At 47.0% G+C, this 24766-nt stretch overlaps 1 protein-coding gene across 4 annotated transcripts in view; it reads right to left on the reverse strand.

Annotated features, from left to right (window-relative positions):
• Positions 1 to 4176: 4176 nt before the first annotated feature.
• KLHL17 (kelch like family member 17) overlaps positions 4177 to 24766 on the reverse strand; it is a 265482-nt gene continuing 244892 nt past the window's right edge. For 3 of the 4 annotated variants that reach the window (XM_085609676.1, XM_085609679.1, XM_085609678.1), the window contains exons 11-12: positions 14772 to 14953; positions 4209 to 4588 (exon numbers count right to left, since the gene is read on the reverse strand). In XM_085609676.1, coding sequence (XP_085465802.1) covers positions 4360 to 4588; positions 14772 to 14953 — 411 coding nt within the window. In that variant the 3' untranslated portion in view covers positions 4209 to 4359. Of the gene's footprint in view, positions 4589 to 14771; positions 14954 to 24766 lie in introns of all 4 variants that reach the window. The other variant, XM_085609675.1, reaches the window with a different exon arrangement.

The raw sequence follows: 24766 nt of genomic DNA on the forward strand, positions 1-24766 counted from the left end.
AAAACACAAATAAATTAGTTCAACATAACTTACTGGATAATAAATAAAAACAAACATTCACATTAAAGCAGCTTCCGTGCGAAATAAACCTCCTAACAAGGGGAGTAAAAAGGCATCTAACACAACAAAAACTGGAGTTTGCTACAATATATACCTGGGTACTGACTGGACCCCATCACAATAAATACCCCGGTATTAATAGGATAAAAGGCATGAGATGCTCCAAAACCTGAATGTTGCTAGCAGAAATACGAGTTTATTTACTCGACTACAGCAAAAACATGGGTATTATCAGGATAAAATGCATCAATGCACCCCAAAAAATGGAATCTGCTACTAGCTGGACTCAGCTACAATAAATGCCTGGTTATCATAAAAAAATACCTGGAATAAGTAAAATAGGATAGGTACTTCTGCTTTCTGGCCCGGTTTAGAAATGTCCCTGTTGTTCAAGTTCACACCAACCACAAGATACTGCTGGATCCGAAGTGTACCTCAGTCGCAACAGGACCCTGGTTCCTGAATAGGAGTCAGTCACGAGGGACCTCAGCTCCCAAGAGTGGTTCATGGGTCTACGGTTTCACAGGTGTGCCTCGTTTAAAGTGTCTCCTGGAAGAGGTAGCCTCAGTTGTGGCACTCAAGAGGTCTTCTGGCTGCTGTGTGGGCAGTAGTCACCAGGGTCTAGTGAGTGGTTCTGGTGTATACAGTTTCCCAGGTGTCTATCATGAGTGTCTCCTGGAATGGTGTCCACCGGTCACGAGACTCCTAATCATGCTTCAGAGACCCCTCAGCTACCTCCTCGAGAGGATCTCCATTTAGTGAGCGCACTCTTGGCTCTAGAGTGCCTTTCAGGGGTTTCATAGCCTCCTCAGTGCTATTCTGACATAGCCAGCACCTGTTGAAAATCAGGAAGGAAGACACCAAGCACCTACGAAAATGGGGGACCCTGCCCACCAGCAATCCTACCATGAGGGCAGGCCTACAGACAACACAAATGCCCCCAGATTACGAGCAATGTGGTCTCAACGTGCTTAGGTGGAGGACCATGCTCCATCTTCATGGATTTTCCATCCTTGGGCTCTTTGCTGGGTCTCACACAGTTGTTGTACTAGGGCTGCCAAAAGGCTGCTGGGCCCGAGGCCCACCACTCAAATAGAAACGATGAACACAACCGGTCGCTACCAATCTAAAAAGGCTGATAGTTGAGCACCAAGAAAAAAAGCTTGTTCGAATTGCTTTATATCTCTCCCTTTAGAATGTTTCCCATATGGAAGAAAAAAATTCAGCGTGGCTGCTTCTGTACGAGCTACAATGAAGATAAATCAGGAGCACCAGGTGTACGAAAAGAGCCATTTCGAGGTAGCCATCACCCATCCCAAGGAAGTATGCTGTGTGATCTCTAGCACTCCACACTGGGTCGCTTCACCCCACTGCCATACAGCCCTTAGCAGTGGTGCAGCAATATAGACTACTGTATTTATGGAAAAATACACAAAGGTTACCCTTTCAAGGGAACTGCACGGTGTGTCAAGGCATTCTCCCCAGGAATGGCTGCATGCACATCCCGTTTCAGAAGTGCAATACACTGCAAAATAATTCAATTTAAATGTTGATTCAAGATTCTCTGGGAAAAAAAATAATAATTGTGTCCATGCCAATAGAGTTACATATAAATAAAAGAAAAATATTTTTGGGAAAAAAAATTAAGCTTACAGGTTTTTTTTTTGTTGTTTTCGCACTTTATGGAGGGCCGTGTAAAACTCTCTCTTAGAATAAGAGTTTCAGTATGCCCCCACAGGCATAGTGCAAGATGCAACATTCTCATTGGCTGTCCTCGCGAACCATACATTACCACCCAATATAAATTCACACCCCCTGCGTGGCCTACTAGTACGCACAGCTGGGTGCAGCCGTGCAGTGGTGCATGACCTAGCATGCAAAAGTTGATCAAGTCACCTCTAGAATCCAACATCTATTAACTAAACTCTCTGAAATCCCATTTAAAAAAAAAGACAAAACAGGTTGGCAATGTCAACACAAACTGCTCTGAAAAAAGTCTTTGAAAACATTGGTCAGTTCTGAAAAAAACAAATACAACTTTCCTTCATTCAACAATAGATTTTCTTGGGATACCCAACTGATAAATAAATAAATAAAGCGGATAGTTTGAAAGGCTCAAAAACGAGCAAGGACATTGGAAATGGTAATTAAAACAAGACGCCATTCTCAGTTTAGTGATGTGTATGACTCGAGCTTAGAAGGCAAAACGGTTTTTAAGAAGTTACTCTGGTCCTATTTAAGATCCGACCGGCAATGTGTCGGAATGGATACCAACGGACAAGCAGTCAGCGGTTCCATCCAACGAATTTGGATAAATATCCATTTACCTAATGAGGCTTGTGCAGCGGGAGGCAGAGGGCAGCTGCACAACCTGCATTAGGAACATTTATGTTTGCAAACATCCATGCACTGTGTCCACATGCTGTCTGGCACAAGGTGCATGGATGTTTTGGGGGGGGGGGGGGGGCACCAAAGGTGCCCCATAGGTCTCTTAGTGGAGGGAGGGGGACCCTGATAGGGGCCATCAGAGTCCGTTTTCGTCTGCCTTTCTATGGCGGTCAGATCTGAGAAGGCACCACCCTTCTTGTAGGGATTACATTCCGACTGCTGTGCCGACGGGCTCCTTAAGCCCGTCAGAACAGCAGCAGTCGGGCCCTCTGCATGCTGTCCCCGACTGCCGCATCATAATGGGGTGGGTGGAACGCAGGGGCAGATGTCGGTCAGATGGCAACAGACAGGCAGTCAGTTGAGATCTGACCAACATCGTAATCAGGCCCTATTTAAAGAAATAAACTGGCTTATTTAGGATTGGGCTGGTTCCCAGACAGGTGAGTGTTCATGAAAGACCAGCCCAGTCTCTCCAAATCAGTCTTACAATTTGTCGGAAGAACCAAGCTGGCAGGAAAGACCTAGTATTGTGATAGTCAGGCATGGAACCTATATGGACTGCACAGAAAAATCATGGCCTCTGGACCAAAGGAAGAAGGGTCAGATCACAATCGGTCTGACCACTGGGATAAGGCAGGGAGTAGCCTTCCAGTTGGGAGGGATGGATGAGTGTCAATTACCCTAAATTGAGGCACCGGTTTTCAGGTGTCATCCTTTTGGACGCTGGATACTCCCTCAAATTAGCACTTCACATCTTTCATCTCTGAGACCACTAAAATTAACATACCTTATGGCAATGAACAGTGATAGTTTCATGATCAAAGGATAGCTGCCCATTCTGAAAATACAAGAAGGTCCTCAAAATCCTTGGCATCGATACAGAGACTACAAGGATCTAATGTCCGAAAACATATATCTTTCCTTTTTTCTGAGCCCCTTAACTCGTAACATGTCAAGTTTTTATTTACAGGACACATTCTTTCATAAACTAATGAGTTGAGGCATCTTTTTGATGGAGCAAGCACTCCGTTTTTTCTAGGAGATAGACATTAGGGGGCAGGAGACTGTCTCCGAAGGAAAAAACTAACCCCAGAGAAGCAGACACAGTAGGAAAAGTATTCCAGTATTTGTGAAGGGTGGACAGTGTGGGGAATTGAAGAGCGTGACCTCCCTCTCTGCTGCATCCGGAACCTTTTAAAAGGGAAGGGTTCGTAAGAAATCCACTGACCGGTCTTAAAGTAGGTGAACCATCACTATTACCAGAACAAAGTTTGGATAGGACCATTCATATAGCCTACTTTGGTAAACAATTTAACACATTTTCTAAACCGAGTCATATACTCACGCCAGTAAACTCCTACTCAAGATATCACCAGTGATGAAAACTTGAGTACCAGGAAAATGAATTGGCTTCTTCGAAGACAATGGGTAAGGGAATGAAATCGGTTCAAAAAGTGGGAAGCTGTTGAGGCTTAAGTCAGTGATATTCCACAAACTGAATTTCACGCTTTTAGTCACCCGTTTTTCTCTTGCAATCGGTCCAAGTTTAGTGCACAAAAAACAAACCCACAAACAAGTAATAAATGTCACTTCTCAGTAACGGCCTCCGGAGTGACTGTAAAATTAAAAATAAATTAACCAAAAAAGGAATTTGCTGGAGACTAGGATGCAAGAAATAGTGGTGCAATGTCACAGTCAGATGATGACGTGCACCAAAGCTGTCCACCCCAGGGTGGGGATGAGGGACGCACACCCTGGTGCATAAGACAGTGCTCTCATACTTTCTCTCTGCGGTTGTGTATTCTCCTAAAGGTTCTGGAGCATTGCTGACTGCTAAGATCAGAAGCCGAGGGCATTTCTCTCCGCCACACATTGTAGTCCCCGCAAAGTGAGGTATGACCGAAGTCTTTGTCAAAGACTCGTGGAAGAAACAGACAATGTGGGTGAGGAGGGTGGGGGGAAGTTCAAGAGTTCCAATACAGCCACGCCCACACTGCTCCGCCGTGTGAACATGCAAGAAGCCGCCACCCATTTGTTGGTGCGTGGGTTGTACTTCTCGATGGAGTTGAGACTGGAGCTTCCATCGTTGCCGCCTACAGCATACAGCCAGCCATCCATTGCCACAAGGTCGTGGGTGCTCCTGAAGGATGCCAAAAGTGAAGTGAGAAGTTAGAAATGACCAGCAAATAAGCTATCTACCTTATAAACACTTTTGATATGGAACTCAACAACCCTGCCCCTCGCATGTATGCTACAAAAAGAGTCAAAGAACACAATGTTATGATGGATGGCAGTCACAGGTACGCAGGCACACAGGTACAGGTAATCCAGAGTCCATCTAACTTGCCCCTCTTAGTCATGTGGTCAGAGATTAAGGGAATGGCTGGGCACTGCCAGTCAGTCCATCACAGGCACACTAAAGACACAGGTATTTTCCAGGCATAGCAACAGGGAATGCAGGGCATAATTGGTTTATCCATCCCAGATGTGGGACACAAAGAACTAAAGTATGTGTCCTCTCATGAGCAAAATAGATGTAGCAATGCAAGCTTAACTTACACACATACAGCAGCATTGCAGGCTTCTCTTAAACTCACAGAAGGTACTTACCTTCAGTAACGCTCTCTCTGGTGGAGCCTCCATCTAACACCAGCTTCCTCAGACACTTGAATGGATAGGGAGAATTTCTTGTAGCAGTGCTCCTGTGAACTGTAGGTGGTGTGGGGTGACTACAGGCTGATTCCATACCCCGTGCAAGTAACCAAGCAGAGCCACATTTAATCTCCTCCCCTTCATGTGGCCATCAGGTTCAAGACTTTTCCATTTTTGATCCCTCAGACGTGAAGCATGAACAAAAGGTGGTAACCGTGTGCTGATCACTAATGTGGAACCTTTTAAAATATTAAAAAGATAACACTCCACAGAACCAGGAGGTGGGCCTGGCAGTGAGGAATCTGTGCTTAGATAGAGCTTCTACCAAAAGAAAAAGTTACTTACCTGCAGTAACAATCATTCTGGTGGAAACTATCTACCTGCCATTTCTAACCTGTAGAATAAACCCTCGCAGAAATTTAGTGCATGTCTCCTCCAAAGGGTGCAGGGTTTATGCCTTGGAGGGACTGTGAGGGATAGATTTCCATCACTGTCCCACACTCCACATTTCTCTGGTGCCTTGGGTCAGACCATGTTTCACGATCCTGCAAATCGTGCCTTAGTATGCATTCGAAGGCAATCAGACCAAGAGAGGCCAAAGTGTTTATTGCCCAGACAGACCCATGAGGCCAAGCAGAGTGGTCGACTGTCAAGACCTGTTCCAGGTCTCCTTCCTCCCATTCCTCAGGAAGTAAAGGAAGTGCAAAAACTATCTGGAGGAAGTATGTCTCCCAAATGACCCCAAACTCCCACAGTATCTTTTTCCTCAGAGCCAGAGTTGGTAATGGTGGAGCCATGTGATCTCGCTGGACAGCTTACAGGTTGGGTCCGGATTCGGGTATAGGTATGGAGCTAACTCCACTGCTGCCTATACATTCTTTCCTGACTTCACCAGTGCTGGAGTCATCCCTGCTGGATCATTTGGCGCTGATACCCTTGTTCCCAGATTTCCCTGTGCTGGGTACGGACACAGCAGCAATTGTTAATGCCATGTTTGGCATTTTTACCAGGGCCTTGCCGACTTCAGGCACAACTTCTTGACAAGGAGCACTCTGCGGCCTTTCTAGGTTTATTTTTATGGTGCCATACCGCACAAGACCTTAAGCGCCAGTCAGCCTTCATGCGTGGACCATCCATCGGCACCTCCACGCCACCAAGACCACCAACGCCTCTGCCAGAGCCACACTTGGGCCTATTGGCGCTGCTTCATTTAACTTTTGACACTCCTCAAAAGAGACCCAGAAGGGAGGCGCAACTGCTTCTTGAAGAGGAGGCTGCCTGTCTGGTGGAGGCCAGGTACATGGCTTGCCTGTGCTGTGCGAATGCTTTGCTTCTGTGGGTGACTGCCCTCTGCCAATGGCCTGAACACTTCACTAGTAGTGGTAATGGAATACCGTGCTGGCCCCTCTACCCCAGAGGTTCTGTCCTTACATTCCATGTTTGAGAAAGTGACTGAAGTTTTGGACCGGAGATACAGAGGATAAAAAGTTCCTTAGTGCATCCCCACCTGTTTTTAACTCCGTCAGGGTGCCCTTTTGAAAATAAAATTAACCTTCAGGACACCCTAGACTATTTTAAATCTAGTATCCCACCCAATAACCAAAGAGCCTTCTTTGGTACCAAGGTTGAGCCCATCCAGATACACTAGGTATCTGGACGAGGACTCTATGATGAAGCATGCCACTTGGCATTCCAGTGGGTGAAAGTCCTTTCAATACCTTAGGGTGATCCACTTGGGCTGGTATGGGGAGATAGGCCAAGCACTGTAGGAGTTCGTTCCTGTCGTTTTTGTAAGGTTTTGGTGCTACAGTTGGCTTCATTGGACATAAAAGTGAATGTCATAACAGAGGTCCTCCTGCCATCGAACCCCTCATCTGAGTCCTTGCTGCATTTTAATGAGGCTCTGGTAGAACATGTTCGAGCAGCATGGGAAAAACCATCTTCTGCTCCTGCAGTAAGCATAGTGGTGGCCAGGCGCTATTGTCCTGCTACTGGTGGCTCTTCATTTCTTGCTGCTCATCCCTCTCCACAGAGCCGATAATTCATGCACCCCGTTCCTTGGGGCAGACACCAGGCACATGCCTCCGAGTCCCCTCTAAACCTAAAAGACTAGAAGGGTGGGGTGTTTTGGCTGGTAGCACTGCCTTGAAAATGCAAAACGTGAATTGCTTCTTAGCCCATGTCCTGTGGGACATGGCTCAAATTATAGTACCTCATGTTCCTGAGGACATGCAAGCAAGTTTCAAGATGTTCTGCATGATGTTCAGAGCACGTCTAGGCACATCATAAAATGTGGATTGGATTCAGTGGACTCCGTAGCACAAGCAATGGGCACTTCACTCTCAGACGTCTTGACTAGCTCGGAACCTCTGGATTTTCAGCAGATGTACAATTCACTTTGTTGGACCTACCCTTGATGGAGTTTGTCTTTATGGGGACATAGCCGATACTGACCTGGAAAGATTTAAAACTAGCAAGGCAATTTCCTGCTGTTTGAGTCTTCAACACCTGCAAACCCAAAGAGAATACAGAAATGTATACCCGCTTTTGTGAATTTGCCAGAAGTTTCTTTTTTTGGCTGAAGAAACCCAATCCGACTCTGACGCAGCAGCTCCAGAGCCTGCTGGTCTGATAATACAGAAGCAGACATAAGGGCTGTGGACCCATCCAGCAAGCCTTGCCCTGCTCCCCCATTCACACAGGAAAGCAGTCTTAGATATATTCCCCAACTTCATTTGGAGCCTTTGGGAGGGTGTGTATCCCCCTTCCTTTCAGCGTGGAAGGACATTACTTCACACCAGTGGGTCCTTCAGGTATTAGGAAGAGGTTACACCCTTCAGGTTCCACTTCACATTGCACCCCTATCTTCCCTCCTCATCTCAGACCACCTTGCCACTCTTCTGCATAAAGTGGCAGCACTCCTGCAGAAAGGAGCAGTGGTGTTAGTGCCAGTACAGGAAAAAGGACAGCAGGGCTAGTTATGTTATTTGCTTGTGCCCAAATTGTGGAACCCGGGGAGTTGAACTTCTCAGCAAGAAGAAGATCAAGATGCTGACTCTAGTCCAGGTTTTGCTGGCATTAGAGGTTGGGCACTGGATGGTGTCACTGGACCTGCAGAATGCGTATTTACATATCCCAATTTGGCAGTTGCATCGGAGACATTTGCGCTTCATGGTGGGTTCTGTGCATTACCAGTTTGCAGTTCCATCCCTTTGGCTTAACATTGGCACCTCAAATCTTCACCAAGGTGATGGCAGTGGTTGTGGCTCATTTCAGAAGGTTGGGCTTTCCAATTTCTCTATACCTGGACAAGTGGCTGATCAAAGCTGGGTGCTGGAGGTAGTCTTGTGCCTTTGCAGACAATAGCATCTCCTCTACTTGAGCCCAAATCTCACCTGAGGCTCTCTCGATGACTCCAGTTCATAGGGCCAGTACCGGACACCACCCTTAACTGCACTTTTCCTCCACCTCTGAGAATTGCAGACATCCAAGAAATTGACTCATCCTTTCAACAAGGTAGGAGAGTTCTATTCCTAAGGGTCCTGAGATTCCTAGGCCTGCTAGCTTCCTGCATTCTCCTAGTCACGCATACATGTTGGCACATCAGGGCCTGCAGTGGTGCCGCAGTGGCTACAGTACAAGGGATTCTGAGATGCGTAAAAATCGTCATTTTGTCAGATCAATTTTGCGGGATGTCTTGGTGCAACCATCAAGCAACCACCCTCCTATGTAGGTATTGCTATTGAATCTATTCTATAAGTGAGGAAAGTGTAGATTGAAGTATCCATCAAAAGAAAATGTGGTAGATATCTTTGTGAAGTTTACTCTATGGACTTGCAGATTGACCACCAACCCGTTTGATGGATAGTTATAGGGAAAGTTAATAATATACTAAATGTATATATGTTGGCTCTGCGCTAGTCAATTGATGTCAGCCCATTTGCTTGCTTCAAAGGCTGGGACAAACTAGATGGAAACTGACATTGTTGTGCCACGGTGGGCACTATATGGCTTTGGTGACCTCATCTAATACCACTTACAGCTTCGCTACAAAGCCAGCGCCCTCTACCGGCGTTGAAAGCTTAGAAGTTTTAGGATTCAGTCTAAACACTTTGGCCTCTCTTGGTCCGATTGCCTTCGAATGCATACTAAGGCACGATTTGCAGGATCGTGAATGATGGTCTGACCCAAGGCACCAGAGAAATGTGGAGTGTGGGACAGTGATGGAAATCTATCCCTCACAGTCCCTCCAAGGCATAAAGCCTGCACCCTTTGGAGGAGACATGCACTAAATTTCTGCGAGAGAAAACTCCCAAAGAAAGCGAGTTCTAGATCACCGTCGAAGGCATGCAAAAAATGAAACTGACATTGTTGCCCTGGGGTGAGCGCTATATGGCTTTGATGGTATCATTTGACACAACTTTTGGTGCAGATATGAAGTCAGCGTTCCCTACCAGCGACATGAGAGCTTTGAAGTTTCTGAATCCAGTCTGATGCATGCGATTATTTTACAGGTGAGGAATCTGCAGGCAGAAGTATCCATCAGAAAGCTAGGTAGCTTTTTCTGATGGATACGGCTAATCATAAATTCAGGGCCAGACTGGCCATAGCGGGAACATGGAGTTTCCCCGGTGAGCCAGAAGGGTGGGGGCCGGTTTTGTTACAGGTGGGCGGTTTTGCAGCAATGCCGCAATATTAGCCGCCTGTAACAAAAGCGGCAGTGGGAGTGGTGCTTCCCACTGGCATCCCCACGCCGTCCATTAGTGAAGCCTGTACAGCACTGGAGAATTCCAATGGACCTCATCCAAGTATGCCTATGAAGGATAAAACTGATGCAAACTGCACTACCAATGCAATCTAGGGGAGAAGATGTAGCCTTATGGCTAGGGCAGCCGGACTTGAAGCTGGGGAACCGGGTTCGAGTCTCGGCAACGATGCTCAACATCCTATGATTTTGGGCAAATGACTTAATCTCCCCGTGCCTAACAAAAATGAATGTGTCCATCTGTAATGCAACTGGTGCTCATGTAAAGCCCTGTGATACCTGATATCTTCGGATCTAGTTTGCGCTATATAAAACAATATCCAAACTGGTGTGAATAAGATAACGGGTAGCGTCCTGCCTATCATGTATCGTCTGAGCCAGAGAAGCACCAAGGTCCTTCTGGACTGCCAGCACGATCTCGCTGTTCATGTCCCAAGAGGGACATGTGTATCGGGTCATTAGATAGGCTATTTACAACTGCACTGTCAAGCTGGCAAATAAAAACGTTTGTTTGGCAAAATCATCAATTCTTTTGGATTCTATGTCTGGAAGATTGGTTGGAAATAAGTTAGGGTTCACCTTACTCACCAAGGCTTGTACAACAGGGCTCTCTGGAGTGTCATGCTTGACGAGAAAATCTGGATCACAAGGTACTGGGGTCTATGATGTCTTGTTACCGGTCTGCTAACAGGAGGGCAATAACATCTGTTCGAGCAGGTAGCCATCACAGCATGTGTGAGGGCCTCATTAAATGGGAGCAAGGGCTCAGTGGTTGCTGTCCCGGTCTGTAGAATTTCCATCAAAATATGTGTTTTAATCTCAATGGAGGGCATGTGAAATTATATTGTCTCATCTACCCTCTTAGCAACCACTGCAAATGAGGCATGTTTTCCATTGGTGGCCCATGTGGCAAGTCAAGCTTTGTAACAGCGTCAGGATCAAGCCAACGGGCACTTTGTAAATCAAAGACTAAGGTAATATCAGTGAAATGAAGGTGGAGCTAGCCATCCTCCTCACCATCATCATTAATATGTTGGGGTGCGCCCTGCTCTGGAATAGGGCCAGAATAAGAACCAAAAAGAGAATGGAACCTCTTCTGATAGCTGTGATGTGGTATAAGAACAGGGCTAGAATTAGACTACATAACAGGTTGCACTTTTGTAAACTCATAATGCAACATTGGTGGAGATCGAGCCAACGTCAATTCAGGATCGGATATAGATGTTGGCACCAGATCATCCATTGGCATCGATGTGGTGGGATGCAAAATGGACATAGGGGCAAGGGTGGAAGTCTGCACTGGAGTTGGTAAGGACCAGTAATGGGTCCTGAGGAGACAGGGCAGCTGGGGAGGGACCAACTGGTAATAACTGGACTAGAGGCACCTAAGGTTCTGTGGGGTGGAAGGGGCGCCAGAGAAAGTCGGCAGAGCACTGAACATCTTGATGTCCTTCCGCCTTCACTTTGGAGTCAGAGTGGCACAATGGGGTTGAGTCCCGCTTTGTTTTTTGAATGTTTGAGTTTGGACTGAGACTTCAAATTTCATGAGGACTTTGAGCAGGAGGTGGAGTAGTTCTATCATTGGGCCAAGGGCTGGACCAGGGACTTGGGGCAGGATCTACGGGAAGGGAGTGATTTCGATTTACATTCACTGACATACAATTTCACCTACCAGTCTGAAATCACCTTTGGGTGTATTAGCAGAGATTTAGCTCACAGCATCTAGTCGCGTCTTGAGACCAGGCACAAAAGCCACAGCTTGTGAAGGTCTGTGGTGGATATCTGCTTCTTATACTAGTGGCACTGCTTGAATCCTGTCATTTTCTGTGTGGAACAACCCTAGCAGACTGTGGGAAAGATTTGGAATTGTCAGAAAAACTATAAAGTTGAGAGCGGAGCTCCAGATCAATGTTGGAGGGTATGGAAAGAAAGCAACTAATGTTAGTGTGCACAGGTTGCACTCATATGTGGCTCTGCTCTGTCACTTCAGGGGTGGCACAGAATCAGCACAGAGCTACCTAGCGACGCACTGGAGCACTGCTACAAAAATTCTCCTGATCCAGTCTGATACATGGGAGGTGTTCAAAAGGTGAGGAATTTGCATTTAGAAATATCGGTCATAAAGGAACCACCTAGACCACCTAGGCACAAGCTTTCTTAGGGAGAAGATAAGGCAGCAGAAGGAAGAGGATTGTAAATTTCTCCACACACAAAAGCAAGAGCTGGCACAACAATAATGTAAGATTGCCTTGCACAATTTACAGAAGCAGAAGATACAGCAAAAGTGAAAACGTGTCTCACATGCACACACGCACAGACACACACACATAATAGAGTCAAAAGGCAGGGTCTAAATTAAGAAGTCATTTGCAAAGAGTCCCATAGCACTTTAGAGGATACTGCTGAATGGTGATTTTGTAGTAAATCCTGAGCAAAAGAAGCTAAATCTATGCACGGTCATGCCTGTTGGCAAATTAAATATGGTCTTATAAACAGAGGTGCTATATTTGCTCACACACAAAACAAATACTCTAGTGGCAGAAGTCTTACTACTGCAGGGACAGAAGCCTAGCATGGCTTGGGAAAGGAATGCCACCAACCCTGTTCATTTTCTATGGCCCGCTTGAAGTTTCCCCCAGTGGACATAACTCAAAGCCCAATGGGTAATAGTGGACAGTGTACAGCCAGGGATACACTGGAGTTGTAGTTGAGGGTGACAGGCAGTTGGGGAAATGCACAAGAACGACAGCTCAGGGGTCCAGACCTTTGTACTTTCACCCTGGGAGAAAGGGCAGTCCACATACTTTCCAAGAGTAACATCCAGCCAGGCATCTTAAACTGTGGCCCTTGCCTTTCACAGGCAAGGGCCGCAGTTATGTTGGTTTGTAGTGCTGTAATTTAGGTGCATTGGATGCATCTGGGACAAGGTGGACGTGTGCAAGTGTGTGCAGGTCTTCCTACAGGATGACTTCACTCTCTGTGGGCATGGCAACCTGCATGTTCTTGGTTGGCAAGGTGTATCCCTAGGAACTGTAGCTATCTAGAGGTGTAAGGGAGAATCTACATCTACCCCAGGCCAAACTAGTTCTTCCCCACAGGGTATGACACCAAGCAGGCTAGCACGCATGGAGCCCGTGAGCTGCTGACCAAGCTCTTCTAGCAGCCCCAGTGATGCAAATGCCCAAGAAAAATACTCCCTTGTGCAGCAGGAGTGTTTGGATTTCAAATGAATCTTGCAGTTTTAGTCAGCTCTGCTTCACCACAGTGCCACAAATGTGGATCGATATTGCCCCGAGTCAGTATTTTGTATTAGTGTGAACTTAGAGACTCAGCCTGCATCAGCACAGAGAGAGGCAGTACCATCATCACAAAACCCTTTTCATTGCTGTCCTCCTCAAGTACTAGGACCATATCTTACACTCTGCAAGAAGGCTCTAAAATACATTTCAAGTTTGGCCAATCTGCACCAATCCTGGCCTCGCTTGTAATGCCGTCCCCGAGGCACGAACAGGTATTTCCTCTTAACACTACTTCTTGGTGTGGTGTTGTGTTGGCTGCAGTCAGCGTGCTTGACGTGGGAGTCAATTCACCAAAACGCTGGGGTTAGTAGAGATAACATCATAAAACCTTTGACCTTACTGACGTCACAGGAAGTGACATCAAATGATCTTTCACCCTCAATCCCAGGAAGTGATACCTTAAGATCTTGATCCTTGAGATCAAAATAACTGATGTCCCTGAAGCTAGGCGTGCACAGCGAAAATCAAATGAATTAATAAATCATAGGAAGAAGTACAAAAACAAGATGAAAAAAAACAGACAATGGAGGCCAGGCCCACTGATGTTAATTTATAGGGACCATATATTCAATATAAATTATCTTATTAGCTCCATTTACTTTCTATCGTTGTTAATACGTTTTGATTTATTATCGCTTGTAAAAATCTATCACATGTGCGAAGCATTGAGAGGACAGAACTGTTCAAACAATTTTTCATGTTCATAATATGGCAACAAGTTTAAAAACGGTGTAATTTTCATTTCTGAGTGTGCATTGCACTTCTGAATGTGTTTATTTGAGCAAACGGAAAGTGTGATGTAGCAATGGGAACTACAGATAGTAAACTGTGCTCCTGAGGACACTATTTACCTTCTGTTCTAGGCATTGGGGTAGCAGCTGCTATCTCAGGACAACCCTAGATCACATCAATGGTGGTTTATCTCTGGGAAGCTGGAACAGATTTCATAGCCCTAATGGTTCATGACATGTCTGTGTTACAGTCGTGATTGACCACAGACATCAAATTCCAGTTCCCAACCATTGGCTGCCACAGGGCCCACAGTAAGGGCCGCACGGTTACAACACAGGCAACAGTAGCGCAACCTCTCCACTCCCACACACACTACAGCATATGCAATATCAGTGTGCATCACAAGCAAGCACAGGCCAAGCAGCACACACACACTTCACACAATGAGAGCAGGTTACCCACAGGGAGTCTCTAGTGTAACCTACCCACACCTCATGCAGCAGCAGTGCAAGCTTCCCTTTCAACAGAACAGTATGAGGAGATGCAGAGCACCCACGTTTCACAATTACATGCTTGCTTAGTTCATCTTTCTAGGGCTCTCTTACATTTTGGTACTTGAAGTCCTGAGGTATACAATTATAAATTCAGAACCACAACTGCCACCATGCAATGGAAAATACTCGGATTCCAGGAGCTACTCACGCACTGAATCAGGAAAATTCAGAGCGCTGCAGCAGCAACACACCTTCCACTGCTACTCGCATTATAGTGTCACGCTGCAAGGAAGTCCAAGGTTGTACATAACCAGCGACCCCCTGTCCCCAGGTTTGTGGTGACTCACTGGCACTGCTGCGAATAAACAACCTGCCACATACCTCCGGATGTTCATGGGTGCCACACTCTCCCACGTGTTGGCCTTGGGGTTGTATCGCTCCACAGAGTTAAGGCAGCTGGTACCATCATTGCCACCTGCCACATACAGCATGCCCTCCAGCACAGCCACGCCCGCACTGCTCCGGCGACTCAACATGTTGGCTATGGGTGCCCATGTATTGATCTAGAGAAGAAGTACATTGTTTGTTAATGCCAACATCTTGGATATCAAGCCCTCATACACACAAGGTTAGCCAGAAAGAGGACCTTAAAGGGCATGGAGTTAGAACCATAAGGGGCAGTGCCCTGGCTAAACCACATACAGTCCAAAAAATCCCAGCCAGATTGCTCCCAAAACCCATTTAGCAAGAGATTTGACCACAGATTGTAGGCAGAGGCAGAAGATGCAGGCAGGCAATTGTGTAAGATGTAGACGAAGAACCCTACTTTTTTACCACTCACCACCATTGTCACAGAATGAGCACAAGCACTGAGGGTATAAGTAGTTTACTAATGTCAGACCACTTTTCAACAGCAGTGGAACGTTGTGATCTGCAGAGATGGTACAAGTTCCAGATCTCCCTGAACACAACGTGGTGTACACAACTAAAAAAGGCCAGACCGACGAGTGTCTAAGGTGTGCAGAAAGAGTTGAAAGAGGTGAGAGTCGTACAGAACAATAACCACAATATACGTTTATGCTACGATTATTATATATTTACTGGGAAAACGAAAGTATAGCCAAAATTAAAGTTTTACTTTAAGTCTCTGATGATACTACCGGTTATCACGTCTCAATTTAAATCCATGATTGATTTACGATACAATCATATTTCGGCCTACATTGAGTACAGATATCCCAGTAGCGAGGCACTCTGAGTTCTTACAAGTCACTTCTATACTGACCAGCAACAAACACATCTATTTTACCTCTAGGACATCAAGGGGCTTCACACAATGCACCGCTGTTTAGATCTGCAAAATGCACAGATTTCCCCGTATGAAGACATTTCCGCGACTTGACTCGTATAATGTGCTGTTGTCCCAGGACTTAAAACGTGGCCTTCTCCTCCGTCATTCACTGCCATTCCAATACTGAGAAATCCAAAGAGGGATGGCAGATCACCTCTACTGTGACCTTCACCTGGTCTTTAAGTATTGGGACCTTCTCAATGCATTAGTATCCAGGTACTGAGACAGCGGAGCGCTGGTAAGACCCATCTATCTGGCTTATATTACACATTGATATCCCAGCAATGAGAGATCAACAGAACCATACACCGATATCCCAGGAACACGAGTTTTGAAGAGTTCTAAGAATGCGCATTCATTCTGACCCACAGCTTACACGGCTAGCTCTCCAATGGGCCTCAAGGGTACACAGATTGGGCCTCTATTCTGACCAACACCGTATACAGACATACCAGTCCCCGTTAAAAGAGTGGAGATAGCACACACCTCAGAGAGGCTTTTAGATCGACTACTTGTAGGTGTATACCAGATTGAGAGAAGTGCTGCGTGCACTCTGCTCTTTGTCTAGGCCATGGATACTCACAAACTTTCTCTCGGGGGCAAATTTACAGTGTGGTTTGTGGCCGAAGGCTGCACTGGTGGGGGCGGGGTCAGTGGGGGAGGGGTGTGGGGCTAGAGCCACAAAAAAACTGTGACCATGAGGTTGAACACAGGTCCCTGCAGCGGACGCCTTCGTCCACTGAGCCACCAGACCCGGCATACACACATCTCTCTCTCTCTCTCTCTCTCTCTCTCTCTCTCTCTCTCTCTCTCTCTCTCTCTCTCTCTCTCTCTCTCTCTCCCTCTCTCCCTCTCCCTCTCCCTCTCTCGCTCTCCCTCACTCTCCCTCTCTTCCTGTCTCCCTCACTCTGACTGTCTCACTCCCTCTCTCTCTGACTCCGTCTCTCTCTCACTCTGTCTCTCTCTCACTCTGTCTCCCTCGCTCTCCTTCCCTCTCTCTCACTGTCTCCCTCACTCTGTCGCCCTCTGTCTGTCTGTCTCCCTCCCTCTGTCGCCCTCCTCCCTCTGTCTCCCTCCCTCTGTCTCCCTCTGTCTGTCTCCCTCTGTCTCCGTCCCTCTGTCTCCATCCCTCTGTCTCCGTCCCTCTGTCTCCGTCCCTCTGTCTCCGTCCCTCTGTCTCCGTCCCTCTGTCTCCGTCCCTCTGTCTCCGTCCCTCTGTCTCCATCCCTGTATCCGTCCCTCTGTCTCCATCCCTGTCTCCCTCTCTCTGTCTCCCTCTCTCTGTCTCCCTCTCCCTTCCTCTGTCTCCCCCTGACTCCCTCTCTGTCTTCTTCTGTCTCCCTCTCACTGTCTTCTTCTGTCTCCCTCTCTCTGTCTCCCTCTCTCTGTCTCCCTCCCTTTCCCTCCCTCTGTCACCCTCTCTCTAACTCCCTCTGTCTCCCTCTCCCTCCCTCCGTCTCCCTCCCTCTGTCTCCCTCTGTCACCCTTCCTCTCCGTCTGTCTCCATCGGTCTGTCTCCCTCCCTCTGTCTCTCACCCTCTGTCTCCATCTGTCTGTCTCCCTCCCTCTGTCTCGCACCCTCTATCTCCCTCTGTCTCGTCCCTCTGTCTCCCTCCCTTTGTCTCCCTCCCTTTGTCTCCCTCCCTTTGTCTCCCTCCCTTTGTCTCCCTCCCTCTGGCTCTGTCTCCCTCTCCCTCTCTGTCTCCCTCTCCCTCTGTCTCCCTCTCCCTCTGTCTCCCTCTCCCTCTGTCTCCCTCTCCCTCTACCTCCGTCCCTTTCCCTCCCTCCCTCTCCCTCTGTCTCCCTCCCTCTACCTCCCTCTGTCACCCTCTGTCATCTCACCCTGCGTGTGTGTCAGCCGGGGCTGAGACAGCTTCCCGGGCACACCAACAGCCGCACCCGAGCACTTCACAGGTCTTTAAAAGACCACTTGCGTGTTAATTGTTGTATTTCACCTCTACTTAGGCCCCGCAGCTCCACTCTGACTATCACTGGAACCGCCCGGCCCCCACAGAGCAGAGTCAGAGTCGCGCTGGTGCAACCGGCAGTGCTTGGGAACACTCATTAATTTTTTTTTTTTAAAACACAGGTACGATGTCTGCAAGGTCTGCGGGCCGCCAAGGAAGGCTTGCCGGGCCGCAGGCGGCCCGCGGTCCGTACTATGAATACCCGTGGTCTAGGCCAAACATCATGGCCGACAGGTTTATCAGTAGAGAGGCCCCCCTGGTGGTTAATATGGAAACTACCGCAGAGGAGCTGCTGTGCCAGAAAAGCACTGGCAACGCCAATAAGTCTCGCCTTTTCAACTAAATGACTTGCCAATGTTTTTTGCCGATGGTCTGCAGTATCGTAAAATTAAAAAATAATCTGAAAAAGAGTGTGATGACAAGCACACCAATACGGTATGAAATGAGCGCTGTTTATTTATGGTAGTCTCCACATAGAGGGTAGGTAAACAAAACAATAAAGTAAAGATTTTAAAAGGCACACAAAAACGTTTTTTTAAAAGAGAGAGGACCAGCCAGTAAATGAGAGCTGCCAGGGCATCTAAAAAAAATGATTGTTTTTTTTTTAAAGGACTGTGATAGATGGAGAACAATTGAAGAGTGGTTGGAGAAAGGGAGAAGTAAATGCATGGGGTCAACGGGTAGTGGGAAGAGTAACAGCTTAGGAGATCGAGGCAGGGGAAAAAAGAAAAAGAAAAAACAAACGGTGGGGAAGCAAACGATCGACAAGCTGCTGGGTGGTAGAGGAGGGGAACATGCAGCACCCAATGAGAGGGCTGTATTTCAGGTGGAAAGCAGCAAGCGAGGAAGAGAGCAGAAAACACATGCATTCTAATGGTGTGCTAAAGAAACAACCATTGGCAAAAACCAATAGGTTTCACCTCTGCAAGTTATTGGTTTTGTTTATCTTAGCTTTATTGTACAGCACTGTGGTTGTACAGTAAGTTTAAAGTTTTATTCTAAATTGCTATGAAACAGCCATTCTTTTTTTATTTATTAATTAATTAGAGATGGTATGAGCTTTCAATTAAAATGGCAAATGGAAGAGAAGAAGCAACATGAACAACAGGCTGCATTAAAAAAGTATTATGATATAGTGAACACTGCACTTTTTTATGGGGGATTGGGAATGCTTAATGTAGAGAACTGGATCGGTAGTGGTAGGTAATAAGTAAGATGTATAATGGGTAGTGTTTATTTATTTATTTGAAAAGTTTTATATAGCGCTGGCTAGACCCGGAGGTATCAGAGCGCTTTACATGAGGATCAGCGAGTTACAGGTTACATAGTTACATCAATTAAATCAAAGAATCACAGAGGGAGGAGGAGGGGGAGGGAAGGAAACACAACGGGGAAACGAGGAAAACAATGTCAGATGACTGGCTGGGTAGGTGACGGCCGAGGGGGTGAAACAAAGGACAGACTCCTCTATAGCTGCATATGACAGCTCCACCGGGCATCAGCCAAGGTTGCTCGTGCATCAAGGTAAGTACAAACAGTTTTGGTATCCACCCAGAGTTACAGGTTACATAGTTACATCAATTAAATCAAAGAATCATGGAGGGAGGGGGAGGGAAGGAAACACAACGGGAAAACGAGGAAAACCATGTCAGATGACCGGCTGGGTAGGTGACGGCCGAGGGGGTGAAACTCCTCTATAGCTGCATATGACAGCTCACCGGCCACCGGCCAAGGTTGCTCATGCACCGAGGTAAGTACAAACAGTTTTGGTATCCGCCCAGGGGGCATCGTCAAAGGTCCATCGAAAGTTCCATCAAAGTTCCACCGAGCATGGGCCATGTTGATCAGGCTCCGTGGTGTGTACAATGTTCAAGGTTTCAGTCCGGGGGGCATCGTCAGTGTGATAGTAAATATGCACCATGTTTAGTGGAAAGGACTATTTCATTTTAATTTATGAAATTAATTTAAATTGCTGCAAAGTATTGTGATTATGGTGCAAAATAATTAAAGTGCACATGTAAAAACAACGAATGCACTTTCCCCAATAACAATGCAAGTGAAGAGAGGTGGGAAGCACATTTTCTTATTCCAAAGGAAACGGAAAGGACAGAGTGTGTGTATAACAGACAAGAAGTTCCCCAAATTTAAAAACGTGTGCTTGAGCTAAAGTAAATGCTATTTGTTTTTTAAAATCACAGCAAAAGTGTGTCCTTGAAACTTGTTTTTGGCACAGTAAAGTTGAAAATAAAGCTTGGGTTGTGGGTGAGGTGCAATCGCAAGATTGTTAAAAAGCTGTCCAACTTAACAAAAGAATGGTAGCATTGTCAGAGGTGGAATAAAAGTAAATTTAAAGCTGAATGTAAATCTTGCCCTCTTGGTCGCTTTTTGGACACCCATAAGCTAACTAACATAACTGAAGGGTAACATTTTCCGTGTACCTTGCACACATCCTGTGTTTTTGCAGTCACAACTATTGTTTAAAGCTGTCTGTCTATCAAAAGAATTGAAAGGCAGCATTGTTCGAGGTGGAATAAAGGAAAATGTAAAGCTGAATGTAAAAATTGCCATGTTGGTCGCTTTTTGGACAGCCATTAGCAAAATAAGTGAAGGGTAACATTTTCCCATGCAACTTGCACGCATCCTGTGTTTGTGCAGTCACAACTATTGTTTAAAGCTGTCTAACCTAAGAATTGAAAGGCAGCATTGTTCGAGGGGAATAAAACTTAGGCTGCAGTTGAGGTGCAGTCGCAAATATTGTTTAAAGCTGTCGAACATAAATGAAAGACAGCATGATCTGAAGTGGAATACAGGGAAATTTAGAGCTAAATGTAAACGTTGCCCTCTTGGTCCTTTTTGGACACCCATAAGCTAAAATAAGTGAAGGGTAACATTTTCCTGAGTACATTATACACATCCTGTGTTTTTGCTGTCACAACTATTTTTTAAAGTTGTCTAAAAAAGAAATTGAAAGGCAGCATTTTTTAAAGTAGAATAAGGGTAAATAAACAAGCCCTCACATGCAAGATCCCTTTTTCTTAGATAAGAAAATGTGCTTCCCATACTGCTTTCACTTTCAATGTCAATGTTAAGGGGTGGGGGGGGACTGGATTAATCTTTTTTTATATGTTCACATTAACAAATTTGCACCACAATCACAAGAAGTTCTGGTGCAACAGGGACTCGAATGGGGTTGCCTAGCTTCAGAGGCCACAGCTTTGCACACAACAAAACAAATACCATTGCATGCCTCTTTCTATGTAGATCAGTGACCTTTGCAGCTGGGGAATCCATACAAGTCCAGTTTCAGCATTGGAAACACATTTTCTTCTCTTAAAGGAAACAGAATGTGACAGAGTGTGTGTATAATAAGCAACCAGTTCCCCTGAATGTGATAATATTGTGCTTGAGCTAATAAACACTCATGTGGAAGGTCCCCTTGCAGTCACACATTAAACACATAAACCTAGGCAAATGAAAATAGTTTAAAAAAAAACACAGCAAGAATGTGGCTAAGATGCAGTTCAAACAGTGGTGAAAGCTAAATAAACAAGCGGACACAGACAACAGGAGTGTGCAGACAGAGCCAGCTACAAAAGATGCACTCTGTAGAGTGGCTCAACAAAAATTTAAAAAATATCTCCAAAAAAGCGAGCGAGGAGTGGAAAACCACAAGTCCTTGGGCCATGCTCTAGGGGAGCGTCACATGCAAGAAGAGGGAAGTGCTGACGGCAGGGCTGACCAGCAGGAACCATGCAAATGAGAGTGTCTTTAAAGTCTACCAATTACAAGTAATGGGAGGACTCCAAGCCCACTAATAGTTATCAAAATGTCTCAAAGAGACAGCGCATGGGCTGTCAACGCAAGACCTAAAAAGGAAGAAAGTAGCCCCCTAAGTGTGAGGAGTGGAAGGTTGCAAGTCAAAGTAAAAATAATGGTAAAAAAATGGGGTCCAGGAGATACAAAAACACAAGCATTGGCAAAGCCAATAGGTCTTGCCTCTGCAAGAGCTATTGGATTTGCTAATGTGTTTAGTCATGTTGTACACCAGCGTGGCTGCTGTTCACCATGGCTAAAAGTTAGTGGCTTAGAGGGGAGTGACGTAAGAGTGGCAAGGAGTGAAATAGAGTGGCAAAGAGTTGGGTAGAGTGGCAAAGAGTTGGGTAGAGTGGCAAAGAGTTGGGTACAGTGGCAAAGAGTGGGGTAGAGTGGCAAAGAGTAGAGTGGCAAAGAGTGGGTTAGAGTGGCAAAGAGTGGGGTAGAGTGGCAAAGAGTGGGGTAGAGTGGCAAAGAGTGGGGTAGGATGAAGTGGAGTAGAGTGGAGTAAAGTGCGGTAGAGTGGAGTGTAGTAGAGTGTTGTGGAGTAGAATGTCAGAGTGGAGCAGCATAGAGTGTCAGAGTGAAGCAAAGTAGAGTGTCAATAGTGGAGGGGCGTAGAGGGAAGTAAAGTGTCAGAGTGAGGTGGCATGTAGAGTAGAGTGGAGTGGAGTAAAGTATCATATTGCGGAGTGACATAGCATGAAAAGGCATAGAGTTGAGTAAAGTGCTACAGAGTGTCGTAGAGTGGCATAGAGTGCCAGAGTGGAGTTCCGTGAAGTGGGTTGTCAGAGTGGAGTGTCGTAGATTGGCCTGGAGTGAAGTGGCATAGAGTGGCGTACAGTAGACTGTGGTGAAGTGGAATGTTGTGTCGAAGAGTGGATTGACGTAGAGTGGAGTTTGCATGGTGCGTTAGTGCATTGCCAATGCAGACAATACATTTTCAATTGAAACAACCTTTACAGCGCACAAACGATTATTTGGGGAAATGGCATCACCTAGTTTACCGACTTGTTTTGACCGTATTAAAATATTTGTTTCCAGCACACATCCAAATTACTAAAAGAAGATGCTTCATTTGTGCTTTACTAATTCTGATATATTCTGAAATATTTGCATAGTTCATTTACAGACATTTAAATTTTGTTATGTGCTAGAAAAAAACCTTTTCTTTCCTAGTACCTGGCAAAATTGTCACATAAATCCTCTTACTTTAAAGTCAGAGAAAGAAAAGTAAACACAAGCTCCCTAGGAAGGGGCGGAGCTTGCCACAGCACAAGATGGCCGCGTAGAGTCAGAGCTCCGCGAGCCGTCAGCACTCCACTCCAAATATCCTGGCAATCCCCATACTAAACTGAGCGAATTTTCCCGACACTAACGCTAAGAGAAGACAGCTGCCGATCGATGCCTTCCCAGAGCTAAACAACCTCCTGGAACGGCTGGAGGCAACAACGAGGCCTGAATGCGCAGGCGAGAGGCGGAGATGACCGCGCTCACATCAGACTGCTGCCCGCCGCGTCCTGAACTGAGGCGCGGAGAGACGCTTTGCACTGCCTGCTGGCCAAACCGGAGCCTACCCGGAGCTGACATCCTTCTGCGGTGCCCACCTCTGGCCACTGGTGAGCTTCCCCTGCGGCTGTGGCGACCCCCTGATGCTACGGGGACTTGCTGGGACGCGCTGACATGCGGCGCCGCTCCAGTGATCTGGCGGGCCATGCTGGGATCTCGGTGTGTGGCGGGGCCGCTGCGAGCTCTGCATAGCACCCCGCCTCGACGATCCTGAGGGCGATCCGGCCGGTGTGCTGGGAGAGAGTGCCCACGCCCTAGCGGCTCGCCCCTGGGGGGTGCTGAGACCGGCTGCAACAAGTGTGCCCTGCTGAGACTGCCAGTGCGCCCTGGAGCTAGAGGCCTACCTGGAACGACGAGTGCCCTCTGCGCTCGCCCGCTGCCTGCTGGGACACACCGGAAATAATCAGCACGGACGCTGGGAGCGGATCTCACGGTAACGGAGGGGGTATTCGTGGTTTCCCACCAGCGCCTATACACTTACATTGGCCCAGCGCTGGCGCACCTGATCATAGACCCCACTGGCCTTAGGTGTGGGGTTATAGATTAGAGACAGAGGGCCCTGCCATAACCCGGCCCTCTGGCAAATTGATAACGCTTTGCCTGAGTTGTATCCCCAATAACTGGATCGACAATGGATGGATACTAGCGCCCTGACTACAGATGGTGGATACCCCCGGTGGGGATTGCTGCGCTGGCCCTTTTTTCAGATTTCACTCGAGGGCAGGACGGGTACGCACTCCCCATTGCTGCTGGCTAGCCTGAGAATCACCACAACGAGCGTACTCTGATCACAGTTTATAGGAGACCCGGCGAGACCCCTGGAGCACACGGCCGGCGATAGCGCCCAGCCGCCCTCCCATACTGCTCGTGGTCGGAGAGGGCTGCCCATCTCACTCTTGCACGCAGCCGGCAACATGGGCAGGGTGGAAAAAACACAGACCAAGCTCCCATTCGACGCCAAAGGCACCAGAGGTAAAGAAACGGAGAGGGCCCGCTCCGCAGACACCAGGGCAGATACCCCTGAGTAGGACCAGAGTGAGGTGAAACAAATGTACGCAACGATTCAGAAAAGTCTCATGACGATGGATGAGAAGATTGACTCCCTGGTATATCGCATGGACAGGATGTCAGAACGGTTAGATAAACACACTGAACGAATTGACATGGCTGAACGCAGGATAACGGAGGTAGAAGAGGCCCAGACTGAGACAGATTCAGCGCAGCGACAAATGGCCAAAACCCTCACAGCTCTGCAAGACAAAGCGGAGGGTTTGGAAGCCAGTTCTCGTCATAGCAATATCCATATAACGGGCCTTCCGGAGTCTACTCCCATGGGAAATACGGAACAATTCATAGATAAACTTCTTATCACTGTACTGGGCCGTGAAACTTTTTCAGAACTGTTTGTAATTGAGCAGGCCCATCGCTAGCTGGGACGACGGCCTGCCCCCGGAGCCCAGCCGTGCCCAGTGATAGCCAAGCTACTTAACAACAGGGACCGTGACTCGGCCTTGCAACGCACCAGGGAGCTGGGAGATCTTCGATATGAGGGCTTGGCAATCTCGCTTTATCCAGACTTTATGGCTCGGGTGCAGGAAGCGAGGCGCCAATTCAATCCCATCAAACGACAACTCCATGATCATAACATCTCCTACGCCATGCCTTACCCTGCCAAG

The sequence above is a fragment of the Triturus cristatus genome, chromosome 1_2 (genome assembly GCF_964204655.1).
Source record: "Triturus cristatus chromosome 1_2, aTriCri1.1, whole genome shotgun sequence".
Lineage (NCBI taxonomy): Eukaryota > Metazoa > Chordata > Amphibia > Caudata > Salamandridae > Triturus > Triturus cristatus.